The 11,607-nt window shown below is 48.8% G+C and overlaps 1 protein-coding gene across 1 annotated transcript in view; it reads left to right on the plus strand.

The window, feature by feature from the left end:
* Positions 1–10,353, plus strand: part of DPYSL3 (dihydropyrimidinase-like 3) — a 33,956-nt gene extending 23,603 nt beyond the window's left edge. Inside the window, exons 8-13 of the mRNA XM_005877650.2 lie at positions 207–363; positions 1,050–1,191; positions 2,192–2,362; positions 3,769–3,948; positions 5,209–5,371; positions 7,182–10,353. Of these exons, the coding sequence (XP_005877712.1) occupies positions 207–363; positions 1,050–1,191; positions 2,192–2,362; positions 3,769–3,948; positions 5,209–5,371; positions 7,182–7,270 (902 nt within the window). The 3' untranslated portion in view covers positions 7,271–10,353. The remainder of the gene's footprint in view (positions 1–206; positions 364–1,049; positions 1,192–2,191; positions 2,363–3,768; positions 3,949–5,208; positions 5,372–7,181) is intronic.
* Positions 10,354–11,607: the final 1,254 nt, after the last annotated feature.

Here is an 11,607-nt window from a genome sequence, read left to right on the forward strand (position 1 = left end):
CTGAGGAATCCTCCCCCCCCCCACCCCCCCCACCTAGCAGCTAGAAAAGCAGAAGCTTAGAAAAGGTGGGAATGTGGACTTGAACCCAGGCCTGTCTGATTCCAGAGCCACAGCCTTGAGTAGGCAAGGAGGCTATGATTATCTAAGACGTGCCCAGGGTAGCAATACCTTATGCAAACTCTTTGCCCATTTTCTACCCCTTGTAGGAAACGTGGTGTTTGGAGAGCCCATCACTGCCAGCCTTGGCACAGATGGAACCCATTACTGGAGCAAGAACTGGGCCAAGGCAGCTGCATTTGTGACATCCCCACCTCTGAGTCCTGACCCGACCACTCCTGACTACATCAACTCCTTGCTGGCCAGGTTGGTGCGGAATGACAAGCAGCTGGAATTGTGTAGAAACGTCCTGGGGCTGGTGGGATGAGGACGAGGGCAGCCCATCCATCAGCTGGACTTGGGTCTGCAGTGAGGAACGACGTTGAGAATTCCCCTGCAATCTGGAGGGCAGACAACAGGCTCTTCCCTGTTGTGTTTTTAAAAATACTACAGTAATTACATTTATAATGGTAACAGCAGTTAATGGGTGTTGTGTGCCAGGCACTAGGGTGAGACCACACACATGATCTCATTGTCCCTTAGAACTTGATGAGTGAGGGACTTTCATAACCATTTTACAGATGAAGCAGCTGAGGGTCAGAGGGACTAAATTATTTGCCAAAATTTGAACAGCTGGTCATGATGACCACCTAAATTATAGGGGCCTTGCTGGCTGCTTCTCTCTGCAGATCAGTCCCATCACTCATTTGGGTCCCCTCTGTTTTGTTACACAAGGGATGGTCGAATCCCACCCCCTCGTTTTCCAGATGGGGTAACCAAGTCCCAGAGCGGGGAAGACATTCACGCAAGTTCACATAGTTGGCAAGAGGTAGAGGGAGGATTCCAAACTCGGGTCATGGCACTCCAAACGCTGATACTAGACACTAGAGTCTGGGCCCCTGAGGTGCCTCTGGCCACCTGTCCGTTCACATGGAGCTTTTCTCCTTTGCCAGTGGGGACCTGCAGCTCTCAGGCAGTGCCCACTGCACCTTCAGCACCGCCCAGAAAGCGATTGGGAAGGACAACTTCACGGCCATTCCTGAAGGCACCAATGGGGTGGAGGAGCGGATGTCTGTCATCTGGGACAAGGCGGTGGTAAGGATCAGGTCATGGGAGGGTAGCCAGGCTGTGCATCGGTGTCTTCTGGCAAAAGGGCCTGGTTTTATTTTCCTTGTTAACGTTATCTACGCTGCCAGAAGAATAGCCATGCAAATGAAAGTGCTCTTAAAGTTTTCAGCAAAATTAGTGGTTAATATTTTAAATTGGTCATGTCCCTCTGTTCTACTTTAAAAACTCTAGAGACACTCATTTCAGAGCCCAATAGGATGTGTATGATCTAATGCCTCATTTATCTATACAGCGTAATCCGCCAAGTTTCCCTTTTCTTTTTGGCTACCAGGAAACTAGATTTTAAGCTAAACTCTTTTTTTTTTCTTACCTGGGCCTTTTGTTTTGACAAGAGAGAAAGGATAAATATTTTTGTCTCTTCTCTTATATACTTAGATTTTATTTTTTTATACTGTTATGTATTTGTGAGTGTATGTATTTATCTTGGCACTATCTAGAATTGTTTAAAAATTTATATATATATGCAACATAGTGCATTCTCGATAAAGAACACTTGGAAACCACTGAAAAAAACACATTCACGAAAGAAAGCAAAAATTACTCACCAATTCCACTCCCCAGGGATAACTCACTGTTATCATTTGGGTGAGGTTCTTCCATAGTTACCCTATGTGTGTGCAAATACAAACACGTATTTAAAAAATGGGCTCATCATCACTTTGTTTTTAGTGTGAACTCTCTATAACCCCTGTTGGAATTAGAAGGGGTAAAAGTAAGTAAATGTATGCACATAACCAGAGAAAAAGAAAAGCCTACTTCAGGAGCAGTAACTTCCCTCTTAAGCCTTGTGTTTAATCGTTTTGCCTGGGCGACCATGACAGCCCAGCCGGTTCTGAAAGCCTGCTGGGTGTGGTTCTGTGCTCACAACCTCAAAGGCTCCTGTTTGTATTTTGGAGCCTTTGTGGTCACCCTGCTCTGAGCTTAGAAGCCCTGCATGGACAATAAAAAAAAAATTATATTTCCATAGGCCACAGGGAAAATGGATGAAAACCAGTTTGTGGCTGTGACGAGCACAAATGCTGCAAAGATCTTCAACCTGTACCCCCGCAAGGGAAGAATATCTGTGGGTTCCGACAGCGACCTGGTGATCTGGGATCCAGATGCTGTAAAGATCGTCTCTGCCAAGAACCACCAGTCGGTGAGGCTGGAGCCGGCAGGCGGGGACCGGGGCGGGGAACGTGTTTAGGGAACTTGGTCAGGAGAGAGGTGCGTATGTGGTGTGCCAGGGTAGTTAGCCTAGGATGTGTTCCAATAACAAACCGTCCCAAATGCTCAGTGACTTCCAACCTCCACACTTTAGTTCTCACTCCCTCCTTCCAAAGTGAGTCAGCAGAAGGGCTCTGCCTACTATAGACACTGCTGGACGGAGGCCGATAGAGATGTCATCTCTACATGCGTCCCGAAAGCTTTCCCAACATGTCACTTCCTGTCATGCTGCATTGGCCACAGCCCTCCAGGAGGGCAGGAAATGCAGTGGTGCCTTGTGCCTAGAAGGAAAAACAATGGGTGACCAGCACTGATGACGTCATCGGGAGGAGTTTCAGGTGGAAGATAATTCCCAGTACCTCAAGGACAGGGGCTTAATACTTGTTAATAAAATAAAAATAGCTCATATTTTTTTAAAAAAATATATTTCTTTATTGATTTCAGAGAGGAAGGAAGAGGGAGAGAGAGATAGAAACATCAATGATGAGAGAGAATCATTGATTGGCTGCCTCCTGCACGCCCCCCACTGGGGATCAAGCCTGCAACCCAGGCATGCACCCTTGGCCAGAATCGAACCTGGGACCCTTCAGTCTGCAGGCCGACGCTCTATCCACTGAGCAAAACAGGCTAGGGCAATAGCTCATATTTTTTAAGCACCTATGTTTCAGGCACTGTGCTTGTCATCCATTCAATCTCCCCAGCAGTCTTCCAGGGGCAGGCACTATCATTATCCTCATTTTGTATATAAGGAATTGGAGGTGCAGAGGGATTAAATAGTTTAGGCCACAAGGAAATGAAGCTAGGATTCAAACCCAGACAACCTGACTCTGAACCGATGCCCATAACCATTTGCAGTGACGCCTTGCACTGGTTGAATAAATGAAGGAGGTAGGGAGAAATCCCGTTTGTTGGTGGGAATGGCCTTTGCTCAGACATTGTGTCACATCACATTATTTCATTTCAAGCTAGCAGGGGCCAAAGGGTCATGTGACCCACCTACCCACCCACCACTTCAAGGCCGCCAACTACAGCATCCCTGATACTTATCCGGCTTCTCCTTGGGCACTGACAGTGACAAAATTTACTTCTACCATCGGGACCTTAATAAGGACTGGGTGCTTCTCTTTGCTAGGAATTCCAGCCTGTACTTGGGGAGCTTCTATCTCCAGGGCCTCTACCCACTGAGCCCTTGTAGATGCATTGTAGGCTTTTCCTGGCTTACATGGCCCGTCAGTTCTAGCCACGCTGAAGGCAGGATCGCAAGCACATGAGAACCACATTGTCTTTCTCCCCTTCCCACGCCCATACCCATGGCTGTGTCCCCCGCCCTGTCCCTAGGCTGCGGAGTATAACATCTTTGAAGGCATGGAGCTGCGCGGGGCTCCCCTGGTGGTCATCTGCCAGGGCAAGATCATGCTGGAGGATGGCAGCCTGCACGTGACCCAGGGAGCCGGCCGCTTCACCCCCTGCAGCCCCTTCTCCGACTATGTGTACAAGCGCATTAAAGCCCGGAGGAAGGTGAGGAGGCCGGGAACCCGGGGTGGGGTGGGGTGGGGTGGGAGGGGCAGTGTCCTGTTCAGGCACAGGGACAGTAACCCTGGATCAGGAGGGAGCGCTGTGCTCCAGACCCCACCAAAGAGATGCACAGCGCTCGTCTCTTCCCGGGACACGCACTCCGATTTAGTGCACACAGAAAGGGTCTTCAAATGTTTTGGTCAAAAAGAGGTTTTTTCAAATGATTTCCCCCCATTTTATAGTGCTTTTCTTTAAAATAATTTAAAATTGTAATAATTCAAAATAATATATATAATTTAACTCTTTAAGGCTTATGAGAACCAGGAGTCCACACCCTCCCGGTCCCATTCTGTCCAGGCAGGGCTGGCCCACGGGGACACATGTTTATAATTCTTCTAGCTGGTTCTGTGCATCAAATAAAATCTTATATTTCTGATTTAATAGTAGCTAGATGGACAGACAGACATATACACACACGTATATCTATCCATCTACCTACCTACCTACCTACACATTGCAAGCAGAGCATCCCTGGTGGATCTAGGGGTGAGGCTGAGAACTCTGTCTTTTCAGATCCCCATCCTACCCCCTACAGTCTCAGGTCACTTTTAGGTAAGTGAGGGCTCCACACATCAGGGCTAGACTAGCCCTGGGAGCCTGGAGTTTGAACTACCCTTCCCACCTGCTCTGCTCTGGCCGTACAGGTGGTTCTTTCATTTCATGTTTCCTCTGCTGGGAACACTGCCCTCCACAACACACCTCTGTACCCTCAGCCTCCTACATTACAAGCAGAGCATCCCTGGTGGATTTAGGGGTGAGGCTGAGAACTCCGTCTTTTCAGATCCCCATCCTACCCCCTACAGTCTCAGGTCACTTTTAGGTAAGTGAGGGCTCCACACAGCAGGGCTAGACTAGCCCTGGGAGCCTGGAGTTTGAACTACCCTTCCCACCTGCTCTGCTCTGGCCGTACAGGTGGTTCTTTCATTTCATGTTTCCTCTGCTGGGAACACTGCCCTCCACAACACACCTCTGTACCCTCAGCCTCCTCCCTCTTAAGATCAAAGGCCACCCTTAGAGAACCCTTCACCTACCTCCATCAGCATTCTGTCATACACCCTCCCCTTATTTTATACTCCTCCTCTCCTTCAAATTTTTTTTCCTGGTTCTCACTGCACACACTTAATGCACTGATATATTTGTGCTACCTAGAACCGACCCTTAGCTTTTAAAGGAATAGAAGGTGATGTGCTTTCTCTGCCGCAGATGGCAGACCTGCATGCTGTCCCGAGGGGCATGTATGACGGCCCGGTGTTTGACCTGACCACCACGCCCAAGGGGGGCACCCCCGCAGGCTCCACCCGGGGCTCCCCCACTCGGCCGACCCCACCCGTGAGGAACCTCCATCAGTCGGGATTTAGCCTGTCAGGTGAGTTGGAAAAGCTGATGGTGACACTTAATGAGAAAGGGAGGAGAGAAGGGGGAAGGGGACTCAGTGCTCCAAGCTAACGGTGGTCCTTGGAGCGAACCCAGACCGCCTTTTAGGGGACAGGTTACTGGGCAAGAAGGATGGTTTGTGCTGAATCAATAAATAAGTCCTGCTGAGAAAGCAAGATGAGGCTCAGTCAGGCTCAAGGTCAGGCTTAAATGACACCAGTTCTGCTCAGAGCTCCCATCTGGTGGGGGAGGGTGGGGGGTGAATTTATAGTGATTTTCTGCTTTAGACTGTGAGAGCGGTGCAATGTGCCCAGGTGAAAAGAGAGCTCAGATTATTTTTATGCTCGAATTGCAATAGCTTCTTCCAGCCCAGGATTTTTATTCTGCCCTCCCTCTTACTAGTAATCAAGCTAACAGCAGCCGCTGCTGATTGGACATTTACCGTGGGGCAGCCATATCACGAATCTTACCTATTCTTTAAGAACTGCCTGATATAAATACAAAATAATGATTCAGTTCCTCCACAACCAGTAGTCTTAAATTGCGAAAAAATAAATGTAGGTTAGGGTCTCTATGATGAACAATTTAAATGTGAGGGAAGCAGGACAGAGATGTGTAAAGAGAAAACTGGCAGCAGGAAGGGGGTAAGGAGGGGAGCAGCAGGATATGGGGAGGAAAGAGATGAGGGGGACCTAGGTCAGGGAGGAAGACAAAAGAAAAGGGCTAAAAGGTCTCAGGTGACATGGCCAGAGGTCACAGCATGCTCTCTGCTGAAGTCTTTGCCAGTGTTCTGCCCTTTTCTGTTGCTACCTGGCTCCCCTCAGCCCTAAGCTTCTCCGGCTCCTTCTGAATGGACAGAGGGACTCACTGGTGTTTCCTGGTGTGCTGTGGCTGCAGGGGCCTGGCTGTCACCACTGCCAATTGTGACCCTAGCCCGTGGTCAGCAAACCGCGGCTCGCGAGCCACATGCGGCTCTTTGGCCCCTTCAGTGTGGCTCTTCCACAAAATACCACGTGGGGCGCGCACGTACAGTGGGATTGAAACTTCGTGGCCCATGCGCAGAAGTCGGTATTTTGTGGAAGAGCCAGTATTTTGTGGAAGAGCCACACTCAAGGGGGCAAAGAGCCGAATGTGGCTCTTGAGCCACGGTTTGCCGAGCCGCAGTTTGCCGACCACTGCCCTAGCCCCTCACAGCCTCAGTCACCTCCTCTTTCAATGGGATAATAACAGTCCATTTCTGGAAAGATAGTGGGGAGAGTTGAGTAAGACAAACTGAGAAACATTTAAACCGTTGCTTGAAACGTGAATGGAGCAGCTATTTCTCATAACACTCCCATCGTTGCTTTTATTATCATTGTTATGATGTGGAGGGTCGGATGAAGTCCAGATATAAACCTGGCTTTCCCTGGCAGAGGGTGAGTTTCAGGAGGGTGGGTATGAAAAGTCTGGAAGACCTCCCAAACGAGAATGGGCGAGGAGGCCAGAAGGCACGTAATAGCCCAGTGGTTCTCAACCTTCCTAATGCCGCGACCCTTTAATACAGTTCCTCATGTTGTGGTGACCCCCAATTTCATTGGTACAAATTGAACATAATTAAAGCATAGTGATTAATCACAAAAACAATACGTAATTATATATGTGTTGTCCAATGGTCTTAGGCGACCCTTGTGAAAGGGTCATTCAACCCCCAAAGGGGTCGCGACCCACAGGTTGAGAACCGCTGGCTTAGACTCTTAAAATTAATCCAGTTTCTCTCTTGTCCACACCCCACCCCCTCCCGATTTTTCTCCCTGGGAATGCAGGCACCCAAGTGGATGAAGGGGTCCGCTCAGCCAGCAAGCGCATCGTGGCGCCCCCTGGAGGCCGTTCTAACATCACATCCCTGAGTTAAGCCACCCCTCCCCAGAGAGAGGGGCAGAAGCAAGAAGAGATTGATTTGAAGCCAACATGGTACACCGATATTTAAGGAGGAGAGCGAATCCAAACAGTTACGACCTAAAGAATCAATAAGCCTCAAGCCTTATGTTTCTCCAATGTTACGCTCGCTTGCCTAGCTTTACAAATATTGCTTTGTTTATGCCTAGCCTTGATTTGGTTGACCCCCCTCCCCCATTTACATGCATGCAATCAGACAGGCCACTAAGGTAAGGAGTCTGCTATCTAGTGTTGAGAGCGTGTGTAGTGCTGCATCTTAAGACAAGGGGACAGACAAAGCTGGATGTCAGGAGACTGAACAGAAGGGACACAGTTATTTGGGGTGAGTGGGTGGTGGGAGCCTGAGCAAGGCTGGAGCTCAGAGGGCTGGGGTGGGGTGAGCACGGGGAGGGGGGTGGGTGGGTGAATATAAGGGGTCTTGTGTATTGTGTTAATGAAGTACATTTATTTCCTTGGAAGATGGCCCCTGGGGGTCCGGGGGCAGCAGAGAAGGCAGGCGGGGTCTTCAGGTTCCGGACTTTGTCACGTCCTCTCTTAGTAGATTTCATGTCTTTGAGCATTTTATTAAAACACCAAAACCCAGCCATGGCTTCCTCTTGGTCGTGCCAGTGCTTGGCCAGGCCTCTTTCTCAGAGCTGCTTTCAAATGCTTCTCTTTTCCTGGCTGGGAAGGAGGAGAGGAGGGAGGAGGGTCACTTCTCTGGTCTTGGTGCTATTAAGAGGCAACACCTGGGAGTGCGCACAGGCCCTCGGGGTGGGGCGGCCTCGCTTACATAGCACCTCCCTGTAAACAGGAGGTGGAGGTCACCTTCTCCTGGTCTTTTCAAACTGAGGAGGGCAGCCTGCCCCTGGCATCTTGTGTGAAGAGCTGCTCCTGCCAGTGGTGAGTGTTTGATCCTCTTGGTCTCCCGAGATCCCGGCACAGCCATGAGCGAATCGGATTTGTGCTGTTGCTGAAGGCTGATTTTCTTAGGGGTTCCTTAGCTTCCATCTGAGCTTGTGTGGGAGTCAGGCAGGGCTTTGGGAAAGCCAGCCTGGAGCAGCAAGAGCATGTCCTGTGACCGTGGTTCTGGTGCTCAGTCCTAGGCCATCTGTCTCCCCGGCCATCAGCACAGCCTTGGGGGGAGCTTTTGTTTGGTACCACGTCTCCCCAGGTGGGTGGCGGTGACAAGTGGCCCACAAGTACAGGAAGCTAGCAGGGAGCGCCGGCACCTTCCTTGTCTGCCGGAGCTGAACGTCCTTCCCCATCCAAACTCAACTTCAGAACAAGTTCTCTGAACTGGACGAGATTGTAGAACTAAGGGGCCCCTGTGCAGGAACAAATGTATTTCACCTGCGATCTGACTTCTGTGCTGGAATCCAGCTGGTAGAACTCGTAACCCTGTGTACTAGGTATTCTGAAGAGAGGCCGCAAACACCTCCCAGGTGTTTGGGAGGAACCTAACTGCAGGTTAGGCCAGAGGGAGAGCATACGTGGCTGGGGAGGCAGGTGAAAATAGCCAAGGAAGAGGATTCCCCCTAAGCTAATTTCTCGTCCAATTATGAAAAAGAGGACTTCCTCTTAAAAGAAGAGGAACCTTGCTACCTTTAAGGCTTTTTCATGGTGCCTTTATTTTAAGGAAACGTAAGTGAAGGGGAGGGTGCTGCTCGTGGTTTATAACTCAAAGATCTGGGAGCCTGTTTCAAACTGGGAGCGGTAGTTTTGCAGACCGGCAGCCCTCTTGTTATATCAGAAGCGTATTCTATATACCTCATTGGCTGGGCTGGGATTTAGGATATGTTGCAGTACCAGCCACAACCACCAGATGGAGGAAAAGACACGTTAATAACTAGTGGGAACATCCACTTCTGTACCATCGGCTGCTATTACCAGCCCCCGAGTCCAGCTCATCCTTGCTGACCTCTCTATGCCATGAAAACCAATATTTCATGGCCCAGTTGGCTGCACTTGGGACTTCTGAATGAAACATTCAACCAGGACTTACGTTCTCCACGAGCTTCCCCTGCTGGGGGAGCAGCCCCTTCATGCCTCGATGCCGGGCAACACGATCTGAGAAAAGCCCCCCTTTCTTCATGCCTGTTAGTAACTTCCCAAGCACAGAAATTCCTGGGAATTCCAAGAACACTCCCACTGTCGACTTTGATTTCTGGTTCCTTGTTACTTAAGTTAAATTCTATATTCCAATCTGTCCTGTTCCATAAGACACATCAAAGAGCCCCATACACACGGGTTTAGGAAGAGATCACCACAGTGAGTCAGGCCCTGTCAGAATTCACTGGCACCTCCAACTGTGGGAGGGCTTGCTGGGTCTTCTGTCTTCCTCCCAGGCTTTCTTTTGCTGTCTCCTGTCTTGGCCTGGGCCCTCTCTAAGGATACCCCGCCTGCTCCCCTCCCCCCAACCTCCCCACGTTGTCCCTAAACCCAGATGGCAATCAGCTAGGGTTCTGTGTGGAAGAGCCACGATCTTGGGTGCTTGAAAGGTATTTGAGGAACTGTTAATTCCGTCACCCCAGCAGAGATACTTCTAAGTTTTCTGAAATTGGCAGGGCTGTAGCCATCTCGAAAATGGGTTTTCTTCCAAGTCCCCTCATCCTTTGGCCTTTGTCTTTGTACCGACACCCAGAGAGTCACCGTCTGCTCTGAAGGCCTCCATCCTAAGCCTGGACTTTTCACTCACCCTGAGTAGCCCTTCCCAACAGGGTGACGCATTACACAAGCACCCCAGGCCTTCTCTCCCGGAAAAGTCCAGCTGGAGCCCCAGACATACACCGGCTGTCCCGGCAGCCAGCATCCGTGGTCGGTCCCCTCTTTGGAAAGTCGTGTGCGGGTGTTCAGTTCTGTGTCTGGTGACCGTGGACGGACAGTGACCTCCCTGTGACCTGTGGTAGCTGTGAGGCGGCTCTGGAATGTGAAGAGCTGTTTGGTTTGAACCGTGAAGAAAACTGTGTTTTGAGTTTAGCTGAGATTAAGAAGAAAAAAAAAAAAGTTCATCAAGTGACTGTTCATGTAAACCTGGTTATTAAAATAACTATAAAATCACAGATGTCATTCTGTCTTTTCTGTGTGTGACATGACATTGACCCAAATTGTTAAAATCAGTAAAACTGAAATGGTTGGTAAGGGGGGCAGATCTGATGAAAACAGAGTTGCCCAGAGAAAATGTGGGGAATTCCTATCTTTTCAGTTGAGGTTGAGCTTTTATATGGCTAAAGAGTTTGATGACTATTGTTAAAACTTGGGGGAATACAAATTTGGTATTAGTGTAAATGCCTTTTTTATTTCTTTGTTCTTTGTTGTGTCATTCCCTTAAAGCATTGCTTCTTCATAAAGGCCTGCAATTTGAGAAAACCCAAACTAAGCATGTTGCAAAGTATATTCTTTAGCAAGCTGGTCCCAAGGAATCTCATGAGTGTTAGGATTATTAACTATGTCCACTCCTTTGAGAGACTTATGTGTATGTCATCAAATTCAAAGCTCTTAGAAATCCTGTCTTTCAAAATCTGTCCAATTCAAGGCTCTCAAACTGTTTTTTTTTTAATCTATTTATCATCTTCTAAAAGTCCACCAAACCCTTTTGGGGAAACACTTCTGGACCTAATTACAATTTACATAGAACATTTTTCATTGTAAATGTTAGACTCGTGTATGCAAAGAATTTTTTTTTTTTTTGAAAAGTGTATAACTGAAAACATCATGGGTAGATTTGGGTAGACTTAAGCAAAGCTGGATCTAAAATGTTGTTTCTTTTCTTTTAAGAACATATGGGTTGCTTCACCAATTTGCATGTCATCCTGGCACGGGGGCCATGCTAATTGCTGTGTGGTTCTAATTTGAGTATATGTGCTGCCCAAGCGAGCACAGGAATTTTGTTTGTTTTTGTCTCTTCGTCCTTCTTGCCTTCTTAGGAAAGCAAGTGGGAGCGAACTTGGCCATCGGCATTTCTAGGTTTTCTTGTTACCTGCCTACTAATTTCAGGGGAAGGATAGAGATTCCCTGGATAGTTGGTCTGGCCAAAGAGACTGACTCTAATTGGTCTGGCTCAAGTCGTGTGTTTTCACCAGGAAACTAGTCACTGTGGCCGGGAGACTGGCCCTGATGGGTCACACCTGGTCACATGGCCAGTCCTGAGCCACCTGAACCACGTGGACTCTCACTAACTCAAGGAATATTAATGTGATATCAGAAGACAAGGGGATGGCTGCTGGGCAGGCAAAACCAGCAGATGGTCCCATCACTAGTCTAAAGCCTGAAGGGCATGGATGCTCTGCTCAGCAAAGTGTGTGTGACTAGAAT

This window comes from Myotis brandtii, unplaced genomic scaffold (assembly GCF_000412655.1).
Source record: "Myotis brandtii unplaced genomic scaffold, ASM41265v1 scaffold524, whole genome shotgun sequence".
In the NCBI taxonomy this organism is placed as follows: domain Eukaryota; kingdom Metazoa; phylum Chordata; class Mammalia; order Chiroptera; family Vespertilionidae; genus Myotis; species Myotis brandtii.